The 26,289-nt window shown below is 39.6% G+C and overlaps 4 protein-coding genes across 6 annotated transcripts; 3 read left to right on the top strand and 1 right to left on the bottom strand.

Moving 5' to 3' along the window:
- The first annotated feature begins 1,139 nt into the window (after positions 1-1,139).
- On the top strand, positions 1,140-7,764 carry ei24 (EI24 autophagy associated transmembrane protein). The gene is made up of 11 exons (XM_044140778.1): positions 1,140-1,291; positions 2,325-2,461; positions 3,266-3,411; positions 4,077-4,137; positions 4,254-4,320; positions 4,393-4,517; positions 5,040-5,159; positions 5,268-5,379; positions 5,479-5,590; positions 5,697-5,771; positions 6,479-7,764. Exons 2-11 carry the CDS (start codon positions 2,420-2,422, stop codon positions 6,642-6,644), a joined length of 1,026 nt encoding a protein of 341 aa, XP_043996713.1. The 5' UTR covers positions 1,140-1,291; positions 2,325-2,419; the 3' UTR covers positions 6,645-7,764.
- A 521-nt stretch (positions 7,765-8,285) lies between these two features.
- On the top strand, positions 8,286-17,460 carry stt3a (STT3 oligosaccharyltransferase complex catalytic subunit A). Of its 2 annotated transcripts, none has more exons than XM_044141292.1 (18): positions 8,286-8,377; positions 10,478-10,598; positions 10,692-10,752; positions 10,831-10,952; positions 11,740-11,885; positions 12,238-12,328; positions 12,448-12,554; positions 12,634-12,798; positions 12,890-13,070; positions 13,621-13,776; positions 13,872-13,963; positions 14,470-14,625; positions 14,819-15,007; positions 15,292-15,408; positions 15,484-15,586; positions 15,679-15,867; positions 16,747-16,862; positions 17,104-17,460. In XM_044141292.1, the coding sequence occupies exons 2-18, from the start codon at positions 10,511-10,513 to the stop codon at positions 17,140-17,142; spliced, it is 2,118 nt and encodes a 705-aa protein (XP_043997227.1). In that variant the 5' UTR covers positions 8,286-8,377; positions 10,478-10,510; the 3' UTR covers positions 17,143-17,460. The 2 variants fall into 2 exon arrangements, with proteins under 2 accessions (XP_043997227.1, XP_043997226.1); XM_044141291.1 differs by lacking the exon at positions 8,286-8,377 and adding an exon at positions 9,728-9,827.
- si:ch211-266i6.3 (cytoskeleton-associated protein 2) lies at positions 16,899-20,160 on the bottom strand. Its single transcript, XM_044141293.1, has 7 exons — positions 20,062-20,160; positions 19,800-19,852; positions 18,949-19,697; positions 18,544-18,871; positions 18,398-18,458; positions 18,065-18,290; positions 16,899-17,974 (listed from the first exon to the last, which is right to left on the bottom strand). The coding sequence occupies exons 2-7, from the start codon at positions 19,842-19,844 to the stop codon at positions 17,710-17,712; spliced, it is 1,674 nt and encodes a 557-aa protein (XP_043997228.1). The 5' UTR covers positions 19,845-19,852; positions 20,062-20,160; the 3' UTR covers positions 16,899-17,709.
- Positions 20,161-20,238: 78 nt separating this feature from the next.
- Positions 20,239-25,403, top strand: thap12a (THAP domain containing 12a). Of its 2 annotated transcripts, none has more exons than XM_044141290.1 (5): positions 20,239-21,581; positions 21,957-22,074; positions 22,558-22,656; positions 22,942-22,978; positions 23,050-25,403. In XM_044141290.1, the coding sequence occupies exons 1-5, from the start codon at positions 21,496-21,498 to the stop codon at positions 24,864-24,866; spliced, it is 2,157 nt and encodes a 718-aa protein (XP_043997225.1). In that variant the 5' UTR covers positions 20,239-21,495; the 3' UTR covers positions 24,867-25,403. The 2 variants fall into 2 exon arrangements, with proteins under 2 accessions (XP_043997225.1, XP_043997224.1); XM_044141289.1 differs by having other exon boundaries at positions 21,246-21,581; positions 22,531-22,656; positions 23,050-25,130.
- Positions 25,404-26,289: the final 886 nt, after the last annotated feature.

The following is a 26,289-nucleotide window of genomic DNA, read 5'->3' as shown; positions in this document are numbered from 1 at the left end:
TTGGGTGTCTACTTGTTGTCAGTAACATTTTTCTGACTCATTATCATTAACATTGTAGATTTCAACAGATTTTTCTGTTGAACCCCCAATTGTATCCAGCATAACGATGTCATTCAATAACATTCACCAAAGAAATTTAAAGGGGCAGTATTATGTTTTCCAGGCACATAGATATATAGCACAATTAAGGAATTATGTCAATTTCAGTTGCTATAAAAATGCTGTCAATCAAATATGACTAAAAATATATTTTGCTTCCTAATTTAACGCCTCAAAATTGGGCCTTTGTCTCTGTAAAAACTCCAGCTCTTTCTGAAACTTCACCTGCATGAAGTCATCACATCGCTCCTCTATCAACCCTTAAACAAAGGTTTTTTGTTTTTTTTGGGGGGGTGGGGGGTTGCCAGTTTTGCACTGGGAAGTTGCATGTATAATAAGCTAAGATGCTGCATAGTTCCACCAGGTGTTTGCTAATTGCTGCTGACTAGTCTAAAGGACCTGAGCTGTGGAGTTGTGCTTTCTGAAGTTGCCAAAGGTGATTAAAGGAGTCCTCAAACATGCATGAAAGAATCAAGCTAACATTCCAGGTATGTTTTTAATGAAGGAATAAAATAATAGGATGTAAAGCTGCAGAAAAGTTGAATTTACATAACACTACCCCTTTAAATAAGGGTCTATTTGTCGCTGTACCTATTAATACCATCACTTATTACATTGAAAAATAACGATCATTTTTAAAGATATAAGGTTAGTAATCAGTGAACCTGGTGGCTGTGAACGTGCAGGATGATTTTTGCTTGTTGGTGGCTTTTAGAAGTCAGTTGGAATAAATTAGAATTTGAAAAAAAAGAGAGAGAATGAAAGTAGGGTGTAAAGCAAGGTTTTTTTTTGTGTTTTTTTTTTAAGAAACCAACTTTTTTTTTTACGTTTTCAGAATGTAATAACTATTATTTTTTTTACATAATTAATAACAAATTTTGGTAACCAATAAATTTGATCAGATTAACCATAGTTTAAGTACATGGGGTACGAAGTTGTTTATTTTTAGGCCCGACATTTAAGAAGAACGAAATTGGGTTCGACATTGGGGAGACCGAGCGTCCATGGACAAACGCACGTTCAAGTTTCGGAATAAGTACTACATTTCCCAGGTTACCGAGCGGTCGGAGCTTGCGCAATATGTTTTGCACGGCCCTGGCTCTTGGCAGTGTATGTTTGGTGTTGTTGTCACATTAGGAGAGTGAACGACGTATTTATTACCGGGGTTATAACCGTGAACGTGTCGCATGAGGTAAGGAAGATAATGGCGCTCTTTGTGTGCTCTGTCTTTGTCTTCGCTCGCCTCCATAAGTGTTGTCTCGAATAAAAACAGCACAGTTTAAGCTGCTCAGCGTGAACACTGAGCTAAGAGAGACACGAGCTAACAGCAACACTGGAACAACCCAGCGAAAGTCAAATATTAGGAGTTAGAGGCTTCTTGTTAAACAGGAGGCTGTTGACCGATCAAGTTAGAGGCGTTTTGAGAGGTCAGCGGGATCAACTACTGCCTGAGTGACCCCAGTAAATTAAGCTAACTACCTGTAGTCAGCTGGCTAATGTTGACTCGCACACAATAATCATAACTGTGTGTCTAAAATAAGCAGGTATGCCTTGCTGTTGAGATAGTTTAAGGAAAAGGAAGGTGAAATTATGATTTTATGATATTTCCATGGAATAAATGCTCGAATTTGTTGCTAATAAACAAAACAAAATCGGCATGAACGGATAAGAGGAATAGCTTTGTTTTCCCGAGTTCACAGGCAGATGTCCCCCTCCACCAGCTGAGAACAAAGGATCCTCTCAGACTTGTCAGCTTGTTTGAACCTTATGACTGATAGTTAACTTTAGACTTCTAGCATTAAAAAAAAAGAACAAGGCAGCATTTATGTGACACCATGATATCTTAGAAAGTAGAATAAAATGTCTGTCAGATGTTTTTGTTATTGAAATGACTTTGGAAGGGCTGTTTTTGTTCCAAAGTTTCTATCACCATGTTACACCGTTATTAGTGATTCAGCACAAAATGGCTTCTAGAGAAATAAACATCTCCTGCATTTTACACAGGCTGTGTTTCTTTTCTTTTTTCTTTCTAATAAATCTGAACTATAACAATCTGAAGTATATTCACTTGTGTGAAAAAGTAATATTGTTAAAGCCTAAGTTATGCACATAAAGTAGGTTGAAAACATACATTTTTTTGTCTCTTATGTATTTATTTGTATGGATTTCTGAGGAATGCATTGAGTTTTTTATTTTATATTTTTATTTCTTATGAATTGCGGCAGGTTAGTACATGAGCCCCACCCTGCCATGAGAGCGGACCATCAGGTCAGCAGCCCCCCCTCCTTCTGCAGTTGATGGATCTGCAGCTGGTCCAGAGATGACAGACAGCGTCAGGGCCTTCCTCCAGAATGTCGCGACGGTCAGCACACACGCGACACACACTCATGAGACACGGCAGGATGGACATCACGATGTAGTCGTTTAGCTTGACTGCTTACCTGAGTGTATGGCCTTCCATACACTCAGGTATGGATACTTGAAGTGGAAAAAAGATTCAGTCCCTTATTGTGCTCTGTGCAACATAATAAAGGTTTGAATGTCCAAGTAAAAAAATTGACAAATTAACCAGAATAAGATCCAGCAGGTAACAAGTAAAACCTTTTCAGAAATGTTTGTTCAAATGATCTGAACCCAATGAAAAATGCAACTTTTAGACTCCAAAAGAGCCATTTTTGCTTTCAGTGCAGCTAAAAGAGGCTCACGTAAATCCCAGAAGTTACATGACCTTTTGACAAAAAAAAAAAGCCAGCTTAGAATTTTTTTTTTATCAAAAAAATCTACTAAAATTAGTGTTATTATTAGAGATCCAACTTTTCTTTTTATTCTTAAAGGTTTTCAAATAAAGGAAACCATTAGACTTTTCACATAGTCAAATATGTGAAATATTAGTCCATGAAATATAATTTACTGGCACAGAATAATTCAGTATGACTGCTAGACATCTGAGATAAGAGTTAAAGGCGTCTGTACTTTTTCTCCATCTGTGCGTAATTTATTAAATTCCCCTGCAGGCCCAGTTTTTCTACTCTACCTCTTCATTTGTAGTGGTAGCTCAGCAGTTGAATCTAAAAGTTGAATTCATCTCCCAACACTGAGAAAATCTGAGTGTTAAAATAAAAAGAATTTTCAACCACATACGTGTGTGTTTGTTCGGATCTGTCAGGGGATCAAGGACTCCATATTGGGGATCGGAACCATCTCCAAGCTGGATGCTCGCATCCAGCAGAAAAGGGAAGAGCAGCGGAGAAGGAGGGCCAGCGGGGCCCTCGCACAGAGACGGGCACAGAGTGAGGAACGCAAACCGGACAAGTAGGTTGGAAACACCAGGTTCTGACTGAGGTGTGGCGGTTCCACACTGCTGTTCTGTTTATAGTAGTATGTTGAATTCACTGCATGCTGCAGAGATGTTGGGGAAAAAGTCTGGAGTGTGGAATTTGACAGCCTGTCAAGCTGCAGTTGTCGTCACAACGTTCATGAGTGTTGTCTATCAATTGCAAAATTCTTGTTTTATCCGATGTTTTATTGTGATTTCAGCTCTGGGTTGTCAGAAACAGTCACCTGAGACACTAAAAATATTTCATGTGAAAATAGTAGAAAATAGGAATTTCTAATATTAATTTTAAACTTCCTAATTTATTTTTAGCCATATTTGCACTATCACACTAGAAAGCACCAGCTTTCTTTTATTTGACCAATTTTATTTATTTTTGAAGGAGCAAACTACTTAAGTGATCAGTTTAAGGTCAATAGATAAATTCTTTACTTAACTGATCTGTACTCAGCATAATAAACACTGACATCATTCAGAAAATATCAAATATTTAACATATGATAATGATGTTCCAGCTCTGACTTATTGCAGAGGTAAAAATGTTAATGATGATTTCCACTCTGCACAGACGCACCCTTATCAAAACTAAAATCTCTTTTACTATAAATAATCCTGACGGTTATAATTTGTCTTAATCTTTTAGTGAGCCTAGAGTAGCCAGCAGGATATTTCAGTGCTGTGCCTGGAATGGAGGAGTGTTCTGGGTAAGCTGGTTCTCTGCTCTCTTCTTTTCTGAAGCTCCTTGGTTTGCAATTGTTGTTGTTTTTTGTTTCCCAGGATGCAGTCAAACATGATCCCTCACTGTGCTTTATCTCCTCAGCTCAGTCTGTTTCTCTTCTACCGGGTCTTTATCCCCCTGCTGCAGACCCTCACAGCAAAAATCATCGGTACGCAGAGCCGCTGGTAACTGTGGATTGGATTGTTGGGCTTGTTGTTGATGGAAGCTGTCTGTGCTCCAGGTGACCCCTCCCTCCACGGCAGCGTGTGGTCCTGGCTAGAATTCATCCTGACCTCCGTCTTCAGCGCTCTGTGGGTTCTCCCTCTGTTCGTCCTTAGCAAGATAGTGAACGCCATCTGGTTCCAGGTCAGAGCCACAGTCTGCAGTGTGCAAATAAAAAAAATAAAAAAAAATAGGGATGGGGTTAGATTTAAAAAATTGTATAAATTGCAGGGTCTGTAATTAATTAATCATATTTTAATCTAAAAATATAAATTGACAAAATAAGCAACATTCTCACTTAAGAAATCCTTTATGATGCCAAGTTATTGACTAGTAGACATATGAGGTACACAGCAAAGATATTTGTGTTTTAAACCTTTATTTTGGTTAGCCAGCCATCAGATTGGTTTTAAACATTTCCAACCCATCAAGCGTTTCAGGAACATTTGAAAGCGGAAACAATTTAAAAATTTTTAATATGTTGAAATTTACGCATTTAATCAAAATTAACAAGTTAAAGTCCCGACACTTAAAAAAACAAACAAAACGGACACACTTTGAAAAATAAGCGTAGATTAAATTATTGGTTCAATTAGATCAAGGTCAGGTCATCACAGCGACATTGACTCCAAAGGTCAGAGGTCAGCCTGTGTTCTTTGTTTGCAGGATATAGCTGACCTAGCGTTTGAGGTGTCTGGCGTCAAAGCCCAGTCGTTCCCCAGTGTCAGTAAGATCATCGCCGACATGCTGTTCAACCTGCTGCTCCAGGCGCTCTTCCTCATTCAGGTAAAACTCTTTCCTCCCTTTCAGAAACTACATTCCTGCTCAAGTAAAGATATCAAATCACATGTTCATCCACGAATGGCATAATGAATGAAACCTGTGGTCCATCAGGGGATGATTGTCAGCCTGTTCCCCATCGATGCGATCGGACAGATGGTTAGTCTCCTCCACATGTCTCTGCTCTACTCCCTGTATTGCTTCGAGTATCGCTGGTTCAACCACGGTGAGACTACCCTTTGTTTTCCACTCTTGTAGTGAATTATGTGGATTTAAGAGGGGGCTCAAGCTAAAATAATCATTTATTTCTGTCTGTTTGTGGAAGGCATCGAGATGCACCAACGACTGTCCAACATTGAGAGGAATTGGCCATATTACTTTGGCTTCGGTTTACCCATGGCTCTGCTGACCGCCATGCCCTCCTCATACATCATCAGGTCAATTGTAGAGTAAATTTTTTTAAATGTAATGAAAGTACACAAGCACATTATTTAAAAAATCAGAATTAGTTTCTAACTGATCTGTTTTTTTTCCCCTTTGTAGTGGCTGCTTGTTCTCCATCCTCTTTCCTCTGTTCATCATCAGTGCAAATGAGGCAAAAACACCAACAAAACTGTAGTGAGTGTGTCAACGACTTTTAAAATGCATGGAAAGTCTTGAGCCAACCCTCACTCCTCTTTTTTTTTTTTTTTTTTTTTACATATTTATAAAAACTGTTTTTATAATAACTGAAGTGACATGATTTTTTGAACACAGTGTGTCTGGATAATACATAGATACTTATTCTAGCCGCCATCTTGTCTAATGTTTCGCTATACAGGGACGTGACACTTTTAAACTCTGTTCATTTCCGAATTTCTTTCTTGTTCTTCTTCTTGGCAGCTTGATTTTTTTAGCATCAATATGGATTTTGAAACTTTCATATCATGACAATCCTACTTCTCCAACTTCCATTATTTTAACAGTACTAAGCCATTGTATCGTTCACCTTCAACTTCACAATTATGTCTTTTTATTGTTCTATCCCAAGAAATCTCGATAAAATACCGTGAAGTTTGTAGTTGTAAGATGACAGAAATATGAAGCGTTTAGAAAACACTTTGGCAAGGTGCTCTATAATGTAAAAGTAGTACTAATTATATCCTCTAATTAATTTTTTTTAACATTAGCTGCTTTTACATTCATTGTCATATCTCCTTTACTACATTACCCAAAAGGTCTGGCGTTTTTGGTTAAAATGTACAGAAATGAGGCGTAGCTCCAGATTTTCCTGTAACGCCGTTGGTAAACCTGATGCGTCTCTGATAACATGCGTTCCCTCCCAGTCACTTCCAGCTGCGGCTCTTTTCTCTGGTCGTGCTGATCAGCAACAAGCTTTTCCACAAGACCGTCCACCTGCAGTCGTCTCTGACGCCGTCGCCCTCGTCCGAGAAGCTGGCCTCGCCCCACACCTCCCCAAACCGCCACAGACTGCTGCAGCACAGCCAGTGATGGATCCACGCGAAGCACGAACAATATCAACCAACGTTTGGCATCAGTCGGTGTCGATTCCTCCAGAGGGGTTGACGTCAAAGAAGACGACATGCAACGCAAAATGAAGGATTTATGTAGGTTATCCGATCTTCGGCTGTTGGGTTCAGTTTTAATCCACGCCAGGCACATTTTGACTCACACTTCTCTCTTAACACATTATAGGAATATATTCAGCTGTAACTTTATTTTGGTTTGGTCTTCTTTCTGCATAGGTTTTTCTTTTTTTTTATATAATGTGCCATTTGAGTGACGCTTTGTAACAAATACAGCACAAGAGACCATATAGTTTTAATCTTAAGCAAATATACCTTAAATAGACTTTTTCTCTCTTTGCAGGAGCATTGAGAAGAAACGACACATTTAGGTTCCACCTGCAGCATTTTGCTTAGTGTTGAGTCTTGCACATGGATGTTGATATCTGACAAATTTCTTAAACAAATCCTTTAAAGGGAGTCTTCTTTTTTTTGTTTGTTTGTTTTTCCTTCCTATGTTGCAATTTTAGATCAATTCAGGCAGTACCATGTTGCTGTTGATTACCTTTTATAAAAAATAGTAACTCTTGTGTTTTTTGGCTTACCACCACTATCTGTAGTATATGTAGTGACACCAGTGGGTGAAAGGTTAACCCCATTTCTTAATGGTTGGGTGTCGTTGGCTGGTCATAGTGAGACAACACTGCCAAACCACTGCAGCTCTGTTTTCTTTTTCACTTCAGGCACAACCATGTGAAGCTCTATAAAAAAAAGGGCCTTTCTTTAAAAAAAACAACAAAAAAAACAAGTAGGTGATCACCCTGACTTAGCTAAACCTATCCAACCCAGATAGCTGATGTCATTATACCTAATCTGAAAAGATTTTTTATGGTGTACGTAATTTCAGCACCTCCTTTCTTCAGACACCCTAGCTCATTCGGTAATCTTTTCTCTTTCATTTATCAAAAGCTCATGGCTGTGGATAGGGGCAATGATTTTGAAAAAGTGTGCAATTCTGACAGGAGCATAGTCTTAGTGATTTTATTGTTGTTTACTTTTTTCTTTTTGTAAAAGTAACATTTAATTTCAATAAAATTTGGTCAGTATTCAATGTTTGAAATGTGTCTGGTGATTATTTCTGCATTTGTGTGATTTGAATGGGAAAGTAAAATGTGCTGCTATTGCAGTTTGCATTTATTTTATACCTGCTGCCAGACTTTTCTGGCCAGACCTGACCAAAAACAAGATTCTACTGGCACAAATAAGGCAACTGAGATATTTAAAGTAAATCTATTTGCATTTTTCACCCAGTTTGTATTAAAAAAAACAAAAAAACATCAAATTCCTCCTTTTAATACATACTTTTGTTCTCTAGCTGCTGTATGTTAGAAAAGTGCATGTATTTCAGAAACCAAAACACATTAGAGGTCAAGAATTTTCTATGATTATTTCAAACCATGTGATTAGCCATCTGACTGACATGTTAATTCTGAAATTCATGTGTAGTTGCCAGGGGAAGAAATAAACATTTGACCAATCAGCATCTCTAAATTTAATGTATTTGTGGCGCTCAGAATCTCGCCCCTGCCATAAGTAGATGACAGAAAGTTTTTGGTCGCCATGGTGATAAAGTTGCTAGTGGCGACAACGCCAGTTGAGGGAACGTTAAATTTCCACTTTGCCTTACAATGACAATATAGAGGATTTTGTAGATGGCAGGTAAGCTACATCTTCTGCTCCTCTGCCATAATATTGCCCTGATCTTTTTTGTTGCTTACTTTTTTTGTTCAGCAGCTGCTGTTATGTATTCTTTGCTGATTGTTAGTTATGAACGTTGCGGTGGTTTATTTAATGTTATTCTGGATAAGATGAAATAAAAAAAAATATTTTTATTATTGTTGTTAATAATGGAGATCCTATGTTATTTTGTTGTATGAAGAATTAAAATTCAATTCAAAATATCCTATTGATCTCAAAGGGAAATTAAATTTAATATTTTTCATTTAGAATTACTGTAATGTTATCGTCGTGGAATTATTGTTATTTTTATGGAGTGAAATTAGTCTAAAAATATCTGTGTGTGTGTGTGTGTGTGTGTGTGTGTGTGTCTGTGTCTGTGTGCGTGCGCGCGCGCGTTTGTGTGTGTATATAAAAGGATTTGTGCGTGTGTAAAAATATCTCTCTGTGTGTAATATTGGACTTGTAAACCTTAAAAATAAAATAAACCTTCTCCTATGCCTACAAATGTTGAAAAAGTACGCACAAGTCACCTAGTACACACACACACACACACACACACACACACACGCACCCACACACACACGCACACACACACACACACACACCCACACACACACACAAAACTGCATTACGCACAAATCCGGTTACGAGTGCACGAGAATTTTTGAGACTCGTTTCACGCTTTGGGAGCTCCCAGATTTGTGTAGTTGGTGCGTTTACATGCTAGTAGAAAGCTGGGTCATCTGAGTTTTGCTCTGAGTCTAGTGTTTTTATCCTTTAAACTCTTCTCACTGTGCTTGTGCCGAAGTGGCAAATACGTTAGTTTGGTGGAAAACGGTATATCTCAGCACTTCCTTATAATATCCCCAAATTATTTATAGACATATTGTGCATTTTTGAGTGGTACAGGAGACTAAGTGGTCTGAAAAACGACCACTGGGTGGCGGAATGGTTCGCTGGCCGGAACCAAGAAGCAGATATTTATGAGTTTAACTTATATAAACTTTTAATCTGAATTTATTCAATTCCTATGTATTTGTATATTTATACTGGCGCGCTGAAATCACCGTGGAATAATTTATTTCCATTTGTATTTTATTTTAATTGTAATTTAATTATAATATTCATAAATAATTGTCATGATTTACCTACAACCTTTTAGCAATTTTGATTCTCCAATTGTATCATTTTTAACCAATAGATGGAGACATACTTCTTCATCTAGTCTAAGGACACGTCACTACACCGCAGAGCTAAGGCAGAGAGCAAAGATTAAATGACAACGAAAGAACCAATCAAATTTCTTGTAAGCTGCCGTTGACAAGCACTTGACCAATAAACGTGCACGCAAATAGTAGTGGAGGCGGGATTACTTTGAGGGTGAAGGTAGTGTGTGAAAAGTGTATGAGTAGCAAGAGCGGCGGAGCGGGTGAGTGAGTGTTTAAAAAATGTATTACTGAGTTCTTGTTTTGCTCAGGATTATGTTTTCTGTTTGAGATCTTGAATTTATGGATGTTTTAAAATAAATAAATAAAAAAAGAAAGGCCCGTTACCGGATTTCACTCAACAGGAGCTAACATGTTAGCCTCTGTAGTTTATCTTCTACATGTACATACAGCAACCGAACTAACACATACTGTCTAATTTCTACTCTTCCCTACATGTGTGCATGCTGTCTAAGTGCAGAAAACATTTTTATTTCTTGGCTAGCTTTTATTACAGCTGCCGTGGAAGTAGGTTAATGCCATTTTAAGGCTAGCTTTGATTGCTGCTTAAACAGATTGCTATCTGTTTAAGCAGCAGGGTCCAATAGAACCTCTTTGGGCTCTGTGATTCCGCTTAAAGCGTTATACAAGATGTTTTATTGCAAAGCTGGACACAGCCGCCTGCACGGGCTTCAGAGTGGCCGCTTCCTGGTTTCTGACGCCACATGCAGTGCGTGGCCTTAGCTGGTTGGACTGGAGACAGAAGTTCTCACCAGCTGCTCAGACCCTGAATCTTGACTCTTGCTAATCATTGCAGTGTCTCATAATGCAGGATCTAACCAACGTGCGCCACTGCTTCTCCTGTCCTGAACAGGTAGTACGGTGAGCAGTCCCTGATCTCACCAAAATGACCAAGCTGGGCTTCCTCCGTTTGTCCTATGAGAAGCAGGACACGCTGCTGAAGCTGCTCATTCTGTCTATGGCTGCTGTCCTCTGTGAGTCCTCTGCATCCTTTATCCTAACAGCATGGCTGGAAAACGAAACAGAGCAAGTGTTTATGTTTTGTTTTTTGTTTTTTTCCTCCTCAGCATTCTCCACCAGGCTCTTTTCAGTTTTGAGGTTTGAAAGCGTCATCCATGAGTTTGATCCGTAAGTTTCCATTGATGCCTTTAGATGAAATGATGTCCTCATGCTGTTGGCTCACCCTAACTTTCTTCTAACGATCAGATACTTTAACTACCGTACCACCCGCTTCCTGGCAGAAGAAGGATTTTATAAGTTTCACAACTGGTTCGATGACCGAGCATGGTATCCCCTGGGAAGGATCATCGGCGGCACCATTTACCCAGGTGGGAATGATGAGCTTACAATCATTCTCTTTTCTAGCTCTTATTTGTATTATGGAAACTAGAGCAATCCATTAACAAATTTGTCATGATGACCAAGAAGTTTCAAAATATACATTCATCTTTTCTTTTAGCAGCATGATCTCTGCTCATAACAAGTAGAAAATATTCAGTCTTTATATCCATGTTGGAAAAATTCTGTCAAGAAATAATTTTTGATGTAATCACCACAACTACAGATGATTTAGTCCCTTAAAAACCCATGTTTACTTGACTAGTAGTGCAGCAGATTTCTATTTAAAATGTCCTGTTATTTTAATAACCTGATTATGTTCCCACAAGCCATCAGCATCATACATCCTCACCATAGCGAACACTGGCCCAGAGGTGCTTTTCCAGTTTGGGATTGTGTAACAGACATGAGGGGAGCCTTTAGTGGTTGTCATGGAGATGCCAAGATGCTTCTAATTGCTGCAGGGAACTTTAGAGAATCATACTGATTCCCTCTATAACATTTGGCACACTAAATATTGGCTCCTGTCCAGGCAAGTCCAGGGTTTAAAAGACATGGATCTCTGTGTCACGTCATGTTTTTTACCCCAGGAAACAGAAAGTCGTAGAATACAGATCAGAAATTCCTAGAAATTTTTTTTCATCATCAAAATTATTTCTTCACACAGGATTTTAGTTTTTTTTTAAATTATATTTTTCATCTTGGAGTATTTTTAAACAACTTTGTCAGACTTGCTACATGATAAGTTGACCGTCTTCCTCTCATTTCTTTCTCCAGGACTCATGGTTACGTCGGCCGTCCTCTACCACGTCCTCCACTTTTTTCACATCACCATAGACATCCGAAACGTCTGTGTGTTTCTCGCTCCCCTCTTCTCCTCCTTCACCGCCATCGTCACTTACCACCTCACCAAGGAGCTGAAGGTAAAAATCCACCACAGGAACACATTCTCAGTGAAGAATCCAGAAACTACCCGTGTTTATAAATGAAAGGCCTTTTTTTTCTGTGGGATACTATTTGATTTAAGCAGCGCAACTGCCAATTTCTACATCTTTATGGTATATGTTTTATATATTAGGAAAGGACAGAATCAATTTTAATCCCTCCTACTTTGAAAGGCAAAAGTTTGAGTTCTTGCTTTGTTTACAAAAATAAAGTCAGTTTCTCCTGATAGTTATGTAATTTTGGCACCTTTTTAATTAAGGAACCTTTTTTTGTTTTTACTCAAAAGTACTTCTTGGTTGGTCTGTAAAGCTGCTTCTTCTTCTTGTGTAGGATGCAGGTGCTGGGCTCCTGGCGGCAGCCATGATTGCAGTGGTTCCTGGTTACATCTCCCGTTCAGTTGCGGGCTCCTATGATAACGAAGGTACTGGGCCTGCAGTGACTGCTCAACTATCGGGTCTCAGGCTGCAGAAAGATTCTGGATCAGCCTCGTAAAAGCAATGTTATAGTTAAGATACCATCTGTATCTCCTCCTCCACTCAGGTATTGCTATCTTCTGCATGCTGCTGACCTACTACATGTGGATCAAAGCGGTGAAGACCGGCTCGGTTTATTGGTCCTCCATGTGTGCGCTGGCATACTTCTACATGGTGAGGCCAGTGAGGTGTTGGCGTGGCATTTTTCACTTCAAAGTTAACAGCGGTGACTGTGAGGTGTGTGTGGTTTTAGGTGTCGTCATGGGGTGGCTATGTGTTCCTGATCAACCTCATCCCCCTCCACGTGTTGGTGCTGATGCTCACAGGCAGATTCTCTCATCGTATCTATGTGGCTTACTGCACCGTCTACTGCCTGGGCACCATCCTATCAATGCAGATCTCTTTTGTCGGTTTTCAGGTATGTTGCATTACCAGTGGCAGTATTTTCTTTTTTTTTTTTTTTTAAAAAAAGGCTTCCATGTGACTATGCGTCTTCCCTCCCACGCCAGCCGGTGCTGTCATCGGAGCACATGGCCGCCTTCGGAGTGTTTGGGTTGTGCCAGATTCACGCCTTTGTGGATTATCTGCGCAGCAAACTCAACGCACAGCAGTTTGAGATCTTGTTCAAGAGCGTTATTTCTCTGGTGGGCTTCATCCTGCTGTCTGTGGGAGCCGTTCTCATGGTCACAGGTAAACTACGTTGCCGACATTCTTGACTGACAATAACGGTGTTTCTGTCAATGTGTACGTGTATGTTTTTTTTTTTGTTTTTTTTTTTATACGAATTTTAAAGTACCGTATTAAAAGAAGGTGCATGGAAATGGCAAAATTGGAAATGACGTCCTCATGTCAACTTCAAGTTTATGTCCTTGGAGCTGATGTAATAAAGCTGTTATTCAAATCAACTTCAAAGACGTTGCATATGGACTACCGGAGGACTGGTCTGTGAAATGGGAGACGATTTATTGGAACATGCTGGATTTCACTTTCTCTCTGGTTGTAAACCTCACATTTGCTTCTAACATAAACAACTGACGAGAATAACTGAACTGTTATAATTTATAAAGAGCAATTGAAATTTGTATTTGTAAGTTTAGAGATATCCAGAAATCTGAGTTTGCTACAAAATTCAGAATGCTGCCTGTCTTTTAACTAACCCTTCACGGCCTCCCATACGAAGGAAAGCTTTGAGTTGTGATTTATTTATTTATTTTTTTTACTCGTTCTGGTTTCCTGTCAGGTAAAATTTCTCCCTGGACCGGCCGTTTCTACTCTCTGCTGGACCCCTCCTATGCTAAAAACAACATCCCCATCATCGCCTCGGTGTCCGAGCACCAGCCGACCACCTGGTCCTCGTACTACTTTGACCTCCAGCTGCTTGTCTTCATGTTTCCTGGTGAGTCAGGAGAAGCAGAGGATGCAGTCGTCACAACGTGAACTCTCTCTCTTTGTGCATTTACCTTCAGATTACCTTTCCCTCCTTTCTTCCAGTCGGCCTGTACTACTGCTTTAACAACTTATCAGACGCCAGGATCTTCATCATCATGTATGGAGTGACCAGCATGTATTTCTCAGCTGTCATGGTACGTTTGTTTTTAGCATGCTCCCCCAATACATCTGCTTTCACAAAGGATCGTAGAAAAGAAATCTTTTTGCTGATTTAAGTGCTAAAGAGTCAGATCAACATAGGGATAAAACGTTTAATCACGATTAATCAGTTGTTGAAATAATCGTTAGTTTATTTAGTAATCGATTAATCATTAAGTGGAGTATACAGACTCAAAAAGTAATTTCCTGGATAAACCTCATTCAGAACAATAGATTATCCAAAACTTTGCAAACATATGGATAAAAAAAAAGCTTTGTCTGTAAATATATTTGATCCCAATCTCCTCAAAAGGTGTGTAGATTTAGCTTTAGTTCAGATTCCTTAAAGGAATGCTCTGTTGATGTGTTTTGAGCACTAAAGTGTTTATTTTCTTATTTCAAAAATGTAATTTGTTTGGATCTTTTAGAGTATTTCTTATATTGTGTAAATATGCCCAACGTCGCACAAATTGAACGGATCATTTTCTTTTCACGCTTCCAGGTGCGCCTGATGCTGGTGCTGGCTCCTGTGATGTGCATCCTGTCGGGTATCGGGGTTTCCCAGGTGTTAACGACCTACATGAAGAACCTTGACGTCAGCCGGCCAGATAAGAACAAGAAGAAGCAGCAGGACTCCACCTACCCCATCAAAAATGAGGTGAAGTCAGAAATCACTCACCTGTTTAGAGCACTTCCCACTTGAGGCTGAAAGAGAAATGATCTGGTGTTTCAATGAGCTTTACCATTAATGTTACCATTTTATCTTAGCGTTTCAGATTTAGCTCATGTGTTTCAGTCGAAGGAGCATGTTCCTTCAACAGTAACGCGTTTCTGATGCGTGTACCCTGCAGGTTGCCAGTGGGATGATCCTGGTCATGGCTTTCTTCCTCATCACTTACACCTTCCATTCCACCTGGGTGACCAGCGAGGCCTACTCCTCTCCCTCCATCGTCCTGTCCGCCCGCGGAGGAGATGGCAGCCGCATCATCTTCGACGACTTCAGAGAGGCCTACTACTGGCTCCGCCACAACACCCCCGAGGTCAGTCATCGAAACGAGTTGCAGGGGGGTGTGGTGATTGTTAAAGGGGCAGTATTTGAACAACTTTTTTAAGCTTTACGTGATGTTATAATGTCATTCCCTCATCTAAAATATACCTGTAGTGTTGCTGTGACTCTCTCTCTCGTGTTTGAGAAATCCTTTAATCTCCCACGGCAACCATTCAGCTGTGCAAAACCCCTGGGTGGACCCAGTGCCAGACCCAGCTCATCCTCTGAGCATGTTTGTTAAACATGTTAAAGTAAAGCGTTTTTCTCCTCTCTCAGGATGCCAAAGTGATGTCGTGGTGGGATTACGGCTACCAGATCACCGCCATGGCCAACCGGACCATTCTGGTGGACAACAACACGTGGAACAACACGCACATCTCCAGGGTTGGACAGGTGAGTTTTACCTTTTAGAGTTTTGTCGCGTCTAAAGGATTTCAGTGCTGACTGCGGATGCCTCCTGTGCTGTAGGCCATGGCATCCACTGAGGAGAAGGCCTATGAGATCATGAGAGAGCTAGACGTTAGCTACGTTTTGGTCATCTTCGGAGGACTGACTGGCTATTCCTCAGACGGTACGTCTCTAGATGCCATTAAGCTACCTGTCGGTGCTCTATATCTCTAGTTACTGTGTTGAGTGTGATACAAGCATCTCTTTACATGACAGACATCAATAAGTTTCTGTGGATGGTCCGCATTGGCGGCAGCACGGAGACTGGCAGACACATCAAGGAGCATGACTACTACACTCCCACTGGAGAGTTCAGAGTGGACCGTGAGGGTTCGCCCGTCCTGCTCAACTGCCTCATGTACAAGATGTGCTACTATCGCTTCGGACAGGTCTACACAGAGGGCAGTAAGTCATCCCAGCAGTATGTACCGATTAGTCACAGGCCAAAGAAGAAAATGTTGACCAACGTTAATCTCCTAGATTTAAATTTATTATTATTTTTTTTTTTACATGAATACAAATTGTAGTATCTGTAGGATTTGCACTCGATACAGTCCTTTGTGATGATTATGGTTTAGCTTAAAATTTTCTATTTCATGCACTTTAATTAGCATGTTTTTTACTTTTGTGTAAATGAAAAACTGTAATCTCAAATAATTAGAGATGTAATCCCATACTACACGAGCTGTTGTTGGCTAAAATACTTTATTTCTTAAAATAACAAAGTAACAATTTTTATTTATATTAATTAAAATAATAGGTAGCCTGTAAGTGAACCCATTTCTCTAGACAATGTTGTAAAAATGTTCAAAGAATAATTGTCAGAATTTAGTTCAAAGATTATATTTCAGTAGAAAATTGTGCATTGGACACATTGAACTGTTAGATATTTATGCCGTCAGTTCGCCTTCTGGTGGAATCAGATAAAAATACCTTAACTTTTATAATCGCATCTTTTTGAGTTTAAAGGTCTCAAAAGATCTCTACACTTCCCATTACTTAATATGGCCCGTCACATTTTTTAATCTTGATTTCTTGTTCTTTTTAGATCATACACTATTTTTACAATTACAATAAGAAAAGTGGTGGAAGTCTTTGTTTTAGCCCATGCCCAGGGTAGCTGTTGGCACCAATTGTGCAGTGACAGGCTCCACTGTGAATGATGGACTTTAAGAAAACCTGTCTGCTGTTGTTGCAAATACAAGTGCACATAGTTTAAGACCTAAAATAAATACTGATTACTGCTGCAAAGAGTTTCCACTCAGATTCTGCTGTTCTCTGCAGAGAGGCCACCTGGTTATGACAGAGTGAGAAATGCTGAGATTGGGAACAAGGACTTTGAGCTGGATGTATTGGAGGAGGCCTACACTACAGAACACTGGCTGGTCAGGATATACAAGGTGAGTCTGTCAGGATGGTTTGAGGGAAAACTCCAGTCAAGGTAAAATGTATTTATTTCAATCTTCAAATTATTAGTGCAACAGTTTAGAATGTACACAGGCACTTCAGCACAAATAGAACATGTTGCATTGCAGCGTTCCACTGGACAACAGTCAACATCGATTAAAAGCTTTGAAAATGTTAGTCCTGGAGTCAGATTAACTCATCGTCTTCTTTCGGGATTCAACGTTTGTGTTTCAGGTGAAAGATCTGGACAACCGGGGCCTTTCAAGGACATAAAGCCTTCAGACAGCAACGTTGCTCTTCAGCCTACAGCACTGAACATCTTCCCATGGGATCGGCGGATGGTTGCGAGAAATACTTTTTATACTTTAGGGGAGAAAACTGCATCAAAGTGATTTTGGTTCTTGAGTTGTTTTGGGGTTATTTGGGTTTTAAGAATGTCTGTTTTCCCCAGACGCCGGAGTCAAAACATCCCGTCTGATATCAGGACGTGTAATTTTCCATTGGGTGTGAAACTGAAAGCAGTGTTCAATTAGTGCTTTGGATTTTTTGTTTTTTTACAATGTGATCAATTAAAGTGGGATTGATTGTGAATTGTGTTGAATGTCTTTTTTGTTTAGTCATTGCAAGCTCTCAATAGAGCTCACATCCTGTGATTTTCTGAGTTAAAAATTCGGACTCTTAAAACGCAACAGGACACATATTAGGTGTCATTTTATGCAGAAAAATTTAGTAACTGTAGAAAATAGTTTCATACACTTACTTTACGTTAGTAAAACAAAGTTTGCCTATGTAGTGTGCCTTAGCTTAAGTCCTTTACGTTTCTGTACAAGAACTAAATACTTAGTATGTATTTTGGTCCGGCAGCTCCTGCAGAAGCGCAGGGTTCTTCCTGTAGATGTACGCGTTAGGATTGTCGTCCAGCTTGACCAGCTCGGCCAGCGACGACACGCATGGATCGTGATCGGTGAGCATTGAGGGCAGGTGGGAGGATTTATGGTGGATGCGACTGGACCGGCGCACCGGCGTCAGAAACTTCAGGTCTTTGATGTTGCTCTTTCTCCTCGATGCGCTCGCACTCACCTCGCCTTCAATCGTTTTCTTCACACTGTGTGGTTTCAAGAATAAAGGAGAAAAAAAAAAGAATGAAGACGGAAAGTAAACAAATTGTGCTGCAAATATAAAAGTCTGCACTTACCTCTGCAAGTATGGGGTGGTCTTCACACTGTATTTGATAACTGAAGCACTAGTTTGGGGTGTTGTCTCCATGACATAATCATTACTATCATCTTCTGAATCATCCTCACTTTCCTCAACATCTTCCTGCTTCACTTCCGATTCCTCTTTGGTCTCAGCCTGGATCTGTTCATCCTTCTGCTCTTCATCTCTACATTCTTCTGCTTGGTTGCATTGTGCATCAGCATCTTAATGAAGCAAAATGAGAATTATTAAAATAATCTTGTGTGGGTTGTATTATGAAGTTACACATAATCTTGACTTTAAATACACTGCAGTAACCTTGAAAACGTACCATTAGAGCTTGCGGAGGGAATCGCCATGGCCTCCAAGGCATCACAAAGGTTCACAACAATCTGTCAACATGAAAGCACGAGATTAGATTACCTTCTAACTCAGTTCTAACATTTTTAATCCATTCCCATAAAAAAATCTGCTTACATCATCTACTCTGCCCTGAGGTTCAGACAGGTCTGCCTCAGAGTCGTCCAGCAGATCCAGTGTTGTGTTCATGATCCCAGGAATCGGGCTCTGTGCACTACCTCCTTCTTCTCTCTGAGTTTCCACAGACGATGCTAGAATTTCATGCTCCACGCTCAGGTTGGGTTCAACTCTACACTGAGCACCGGGCTCCAGGTCAACATTCTCTGGAACCTTTGGATCGACTTTCACTTTTGTAGCAAGCTTTGCTTTTGGAGGTGCCATTGTTGTCATGGCAGGTCTTTTCAGGGTCTTCCCCTTGGAGGCCAGCCACTCAGCCAGTTTTGCGCTGCATGAAAAGGAGATGTTTAATAACTGTAAGGTTGTGTAAAACAAATTTTCATTTCTGTTGCATGTATACTTTACCGTTTTTCCTCTGCCGTCTCCATGGCAACTCTGTACTGACTCAGTGTGCTTGAGATCACAGGTCTACTGGCTTTCTTGTCAGTCACTGGAATCTTTGGCTTTGTGTTCTGACCACCTCTTGGTTTGATGGCAGCCACAGTTGTGCTTCTGGATGTAGCAGGTGGTAGCGTGGCTGTGAGGGTTCTGGTGGGAGGCCGCGCAGAGCAGAATCCAGCAGGGCGATAGTTACCGACGGGGGGCCTGCCCACCTGATGGGGTTGGTCAGAAACCGACTTGGACCTCATCGGCACTGGCCTCTTGGCGACTTGCCTGGACACCTCGGTTACAGATTTGGACCTGTTCTTTATGGCTGTGCCTTTGACCTTTTCGCTCTCTGGTTTACGTGCTGGTGCCTTAATAACTGCTGCACTCAAAGAATCACTTGACCTCCAAATAGAACCAATTTTTGATTGAACAATTCTCCCTTTGTACATCCCTGGAGCAGGTTTTAATGATTGTTTTGGAGCTTCAGCCACAGCGGGTTTAAGTATTTGTGCTTTGACATCTTTAGTATCTCTCTGAAACTTTCTTTGAGTCTCTCCAGACACTGGCTTCCTACTCAGCTCTTTACCCATTGCCTTAAGAGAATCTCCCTTTTTTAAGACATCCTCTCGTTTGTTGGCTTTGATTTGGAATGGCATAGCTGATGTAGGGCCCGTTTTATCAAAGGATTTTGCTCCAGTTGGAGGCTGGGTGTTCTCCTTGTTTCCCTAGTAACGTTACAAGAACATAAGCGTTAAATCGGGTGTAAAAGCCAAGGGAGCTGATTATACTTTAATTTAAAAATAATAAGACTTTAATCCCGAACTCACCTTATTATTGGGATGTTTTCGTCTTGAAATTGTGACGGTGTCCATAATGTGGCCTAAAAATTACAGTTGCAGACAGTTAGCGGGAGAAATACACAAGCCTGATTTTAATATCTAAAAAGTAATTACGCCATCGAATCGATTTGACGTATTTATCATTTTGGACTAAAACAAGCAGTATTTGGCATGTTATATGCCTGCATCACCATAAAAACACTACAGGCATTACTAATCGCACACAGACTTGCAAGAAATCTTAACTTACTTGCAACGGTTGGTCCAAACACCACTGGTATCCTTCACAGTAAGCCTCTGTCTGAGGAAAACACGCGAATACAATTTCATTTAACTTCGCGCTTATTGCTTTGCGATTGGCTGGCTAGTATCGCGAGAATTTATAACTAACCAATAAATTGTCAAACGACAGTTGCGTCATTACGTAGCCTGAGCGGCTTCTACATTACAGCAGTTTGAATGTTTGAACCCAAATAGAATTCCAGAAGTACTGGTCGGAACACACCCATTGTGTTACAGTTCTGACTGAGGCAGGAGAAAAATAGAGGGTAGTGAAGATAAACTTATTACATTGTGAGTTTTTACAGGAAATGCTTAATGCTGCGCATTTCATACTGTGTGTGTGAAAGACGTTTCCAGGTCAGCCACCATGATTACCGTCTATAATCCACAGTATAACCATGGTCGCTGTCTTTGATTTAGACGCTATGTTTTTACATATCTACAATATGACGAGAAAACCACAATATAAACAATGTTCGGAACATGTCGAGACATGTTTGTTGTACCTTGGGAAAGTGGCAAACAAATCTCGCGCTAATTTGTACGTAGGCTAAACGTTGCATAGACCAACCGGACGTTAACATACCTTCAAAATAATAAGAAAAAAATGGAAACGCAAGCAAAAGCGTATAGTAAACAAAGTTTGATTATTGAACTTTTTTAAAGATAAGGGTTAATAAATAATAAATATGTAAAATCTAATATATAAATAAATAAAAATTAATTTATTTCAGCGACTTCATTTCCAAAGTAAAACATTATGTGGATTAATTACACAGACTGACTGTGATTTTCCACTTAAAGTTATGTGGGCAGTGGGCTTAGTAAAAAGCATATGTAATACCCCCTTAAAGGTTTTTTTTTTCACAAGGTTCTTTAAATCTAATGCATCAGACCTTTAACAAGAGCTCACCATTGCAGTATCCCTCTCAACCCAAAGTAATCTGCTCTGACCTGAACCTTAACCCCAAGGATACTAGACACACAACTAGAACTAATTCCGTGTTGAAAGAAACCCCTTTACTAAGAGCAGATCAATCGATCTATAAATCTGTTATCATTTGCATGCATAATATAAACTTTCCAAGAGGCCAAATCCTTCTCATTATACCCCTAGCTACAAATTTACCCTAATTGAACTTCAGCTGCTCTAAATTAATTTCATATAAACCAAAAATGCAATTTTTGTAACTTTGAAATGTAGGTGGTCTTCCTGTACCACACTGTACTAAAGTTCATTTTTTTCAGAGGCTTTTATAATTTTATTCTGAAGGCAATAACCGGAAGTCTTAGGTTTTCATAGCGTAAGGCTAGATCTTCGAAGCTTCGCAGCTAACGTTAGCACTCGACTCATTCTTCAAAAAATCTACGAAAAATATAGTTTTATTCCTAAAAAGTCATCATGCAGAACCACTGCGTTGTGCTGGACTGTCCCAGTGGTATTTCGGACTTTCAGGCGCTCTTCCGGTTTCCACGAGATCCAAACAGGTAAGTGATGCTAATGTAGCCAGGAAGATGTGCATCAATTAGCATAAAATAGGTTTCGCGGGTCTAATAATGTCTTTTAATGCACCGCTGCATGTAAATTGTGCGGCCTTGTGAGCTCCATTAAGACTTTGTTGTTATTCCATAGTTAAATCCTAATGTCTGTAGAAATATCCCCAATAAATTCACAGTGAGTGCATTTAATAAAAATTGGCCCAAAAAGGACGAATATTTCTGACAGTTTCTTTCAGTAAAAAGATGTAAAATTATAATTATTACTGTTTAATCTTCCATGTGGAGCAATAAAGTATTTTTGAATTTGAATATGTAGAAACTCTTTAATATGTAACGTCATTGTATAGCTGGTTTGTTCCTCAGATCGGAGAAGTGGCTTGAACAGTGCCAGAGGGATGACCTGAAAGAGAAATCAGCAGAGCAGCTCTACAAATACTACAGACTCTGTGGGAAACATTTTGAAGCATCTGCCTTTGATAGTGTAAGTTCTGTGCTCAGTTTGTTTGTCTATGTTGCAGATTAGAGTGAGATCCAGCACTATACATATATATATGTAGATTTCTATTTATGTTTCTACATCTCTACTATGTATGCTTTTAGAATGATTTATTTCTGTCATTATAAATGTTTACACATTTCTCCAGTATTTTCATGTTGTTTCACAATGTTGTTTCCACACCTTCTTATCCTGTAAAATTGATTGACTTCACTTTCGCTATCAATATATTGACTTGTTTCATCTGTGTATTGATTAAACTTTAGTTGATCATTTCTAGCCTTTAAAAGTTTGTCTTCCTATTTTAACCTCTAAGGTATCTTGGGTTACACTTACTAGGATGAAAAGAACTCTTTAAATAAAGTTTGACTGATTGATATAATTCACTATCACAATGGTGGTATGAAAAAAGCCTAAAGTTTAATTTTTTATTTTTTATAGGGATTACGTTGTGTGCTCTTGTTCCAGGATGCTCCAGGTTCTGTGTTGAAAGCTGACGCTGTCCCGTCTGTGTTTGATGGTCCAGGCCAACCTCAGAGTGGACAGGTGAAACGTGGTAAAGAGACGGTGGGTAAAATAATGATTAATAATTACAGCAATGTCAAATGTTTACATCATCTGTAATTGTCTCAAAATGTTGACAGCTTTTTGCATATGTACGTGTTTTACATTTGCCAGACATAACACCTAAACATAAGATTTTTTATGTTAAGGTGAATGCTACATTTGTCACACTAGAGGGAGATGATGTTTTAGAATGATTTGTGAAAGGATTTCTTATGTATTTGTAAAAATTCTTTTTAGCTGTTTTTAATCTAATTTCACTTTTGATTTGTCTGATTTTCTCTGAAGACAAAAGACAGTGAAACAGAGAGAAGAGGAAGGAAAAGTAAGATGAAATAATGCATTTTTAATTTTAAAAATGTCTTCCAACTGTAACCAAAATATATATGTTTTTAGGAATGAAAAAAGCTCCAGCAGAGCCTATTACTGAAACTGTCCAGAATGTACCAGAGGAAGATGAAAAGCAAAAGTACCTCAAGACTTTATTGGAGGTTCTTCTACTGCTCGGAGAGCAAAGCATTCCGCCATTTGCACCGTGTAATGGGAAAGATGACGGCTTGAAGTCGTGTAACTTCCAGGCATTGCTGGAATACCGCCTGAACTGTGGAGATGAAGTCTTAAAGAACAGGTTTGATTCATCAAGGCAAAACTGCTTTTCCAATGAACTCGACATGCTAATCACGGTTTGTGAGCAGTATGTGCGCAGTAAGGTGATCGAGGGAGTCAAACAAAACGGCTTTTTCTCACTGCTTACCGGCGAACCAGTGAAGATCTCAGGAGAATGGTGCCTTCCGGTGTTCCTTCGTTATGTGGACCAGTTGAAAAGTCATCAGGAGAAGTTTGCGGGGTTCTTGACCTTTGAAGGAGATGAAAATGACCTGGCAGAAAAACTACTATCTGAAATGACTGATCGATGGGATTTAGATATGAGCCAGTGTAGAGCGCAAGCCCACGCCTGCTCTGGGACCCACTCGAGAAAAATTAAAGCATTTGCTTCCAAATTGGTTGAAAAGTACCCCAAGGCTATACTGACATTTAGATCTACTAATCCCTTGACCCTGTCTCTGGCCAACAATATGGGTGTGTCAGGGGTTCAACTCGTTCTGTCCACCTTTAAGCAGATTGAATTGTTTTTCTCTCAGTCACCATTACTGCAGGTGGAGTTTGAGCATGCGATTTCCATCTTCTACCCAGACAAAGAGGACAAAGCTGAGGAGCTGAAGAAGATATGCCGGACCAGCTGGACCAGAAGGAATGATGGGTTCGAGGTGGCACTGGATGTCATAGAGGCACTGTTGCTCTGTGTGGACAGCGTCCATGACAATGAAGACATGAGGTGGAATGACCAAGTCACCCACAGTGCTTTAGAGATCTCCAAAGCCTTAACTGACTTTGAGTTCATCATGGCGTTAATCGTGCTGAAAAACGTGATGTTGCTCATCCAAGCGTTTGGCAAAAATCTCCAAGGGAAAGCGGTGGACATCCATTCAGCTACAGCCAGCTTGACCGCTGTGCTGCAGTCCCTGAAGGAAATGTCTGACAACATCGACGTCTATCACGACTTTTTCTACGACGAAGCCGTCAACCTAGCGGCAGCCATGGAGATCCCTGTCAAGGTTCCTCGGTTCTTCTTGATGAAGCGTCAGGGAGAAGATGGAAGCACTCAGGAGGATGACTACTACAAGGAGCATGTGACGGTTCCTGCGGTGAAGCACGTCATTGGCGAAATGAATGATCTCTTCTCTCAGGATCACATCAAAGTCTTGGGGTGTATGTGTCTGATCCCAGATATCATAGAGGGGAAGAAGTCCACTCAGCCGGACGAGGAGAGCGTTCAGGTGTTCAGCGATGACATCCCAAATGCAGGCAGTCTCTCTGCTGAGCTGCACTGCTGGTGGGTCAAATGGAGCAAGAAAGGCAAAGGCGAGACATTTCCCTCCAGCCTCCATGACACGCTGCAACTGGCCGATGTCAAGTTCTTCCCCAACGTAATGACGGCTCTGAGACTCCTCAGCATCCTACCCACGCTGGCTCTGGAGGACACCTCCGACGTGGCGCTCAAGCGTTACCGGATGTACATAGAGAATATGCCTGACAATGTCAAGTCAAAAAGCCTCGCCCTTTTCAACATAAACTATGACGTTGGGTTTGATCTGGATTCCATGGTAGAACTCTACCAGAAGACGTACCCTGAAAGCCAGGAAGTCTCTTGAGCTTCCAGAAAATGTTGAGCTTTATTTTCTGACCCTCAAATGAAAATAGAACGTTTTGTACTTGGTTTTATTTTTTATGATGAAATGTAGACATGAATATGGGCAGGTCTGTACACTAGGTCTCTATAGTTTTCTTTTCTTCCATTTCTGTATCATTTCTGTAGTAAAATAATAATTTGTTCTGGTATTTTGAGAGTTTCGTCTGGATTTGCAGAAAACATGCCTAGTCTTAAATTTGCAATTAAAAAGAAGGAATTTCTAAATTCTCTGGTATTGTTGTCATTCTGCTTTTATCTTTAGGTTTTTCTTTACTTAGCTTTCAAAATATAATTTCTGGATGTGATTGTAAAGTCACACTGATAATAAATAGTATCTCATTATTTTACCAGGAAACAGAGATTATACATTATAACCATTTAGCATGTTCCATTTTCAATGCCTTTGAAAAGTTTTTATATTCCCTAACATCTTTCACGTTTTTTCAAAAATACAAACCACTGTATTTTGTTAAAAATGCATGTGACAGATTAATATGCTAGAAAGAGTAATTATAAAGAGGATATTGGGGAGGTGGTGTGTTAGTATTCATAACATACAACCTCCTCCTCTCAATACATTACAATGTTTCAATGTGGTTCCTATTGCACTAAGTATTTTGGGAATAACTTTACTAACATTTAACATCTACTGAATATTCTTTACTAAATAGCTCAACCTCAGTCAAATTGAACAGAGTGTAAACGTCGCTTTTCAAGCCACAGATTGTGTTGACCTAAATCCTACCATTATAATGCTGTATGTTTACAGCTAATGCTATATGTTCATGTCAACTCTTTAGCAGCCTTAAACAGTCTTTTTTCCCTTCAGTGTTGGTTTGTATTTTATTTAAAATATTGCTGGGAGACAGGAAAATATTACAGAACTGTTTTTATTCTCTTTCAAATCAGTGCAAAAAATAAATAAAAATTTAGACTATGTCAATGTGACGGAGATCATAAACTTTTCAAAAACTTAGGTGATTTTATGTGGAATGATAATGTTGAAATCTAGATTTTGCTTATAAGAAGCATTTCCACAGTTCCATTTATATTCCATTTAATAAAAATCAGTGCCTTATTTTATGGTTTATTGCAACAATAAATATATTATCAACCAGTGGTGGAGTAAGGGTCATAAACCCCTCACATTAGATCAGAAGCAGTTGTGAACTGCTATTTTTTAAACAATATATTGAAATAAATATTGAAGCCATATTAGAAGAGTCAATGTGATTATCAAAATACAAAAAGGCTTTTTTACAACAGAGTATTAGGGCCTTAAAAACAAAGTAAAAAATAATTATGTCATAATATTACAAGAATAAAGTCAAAGTAACACGAGAATGAAATGGTAATAATATGCGGATAAAGTTACAACATTTCGG

This window comes from Gambusia affinis, linkage group LG15, assembly GCF_019740435.1.
Source record: "Gambusia affinis linkage group LG15, SWU_Gaff_1.0, whole genome shotgun sequence".
Taxonomy (NCBI): Eukaryota; Metazoa; Chordata; class Actinopteri; order Cyprinodontiformes; family Poeciliidae; genus Gambusia; species Gambusia affinis.
The sequence above is the reverse complement of the archived record's forward strand: the minus strand, read 5'-3'. Positions and strand labels throughout refer to the sequence as shown.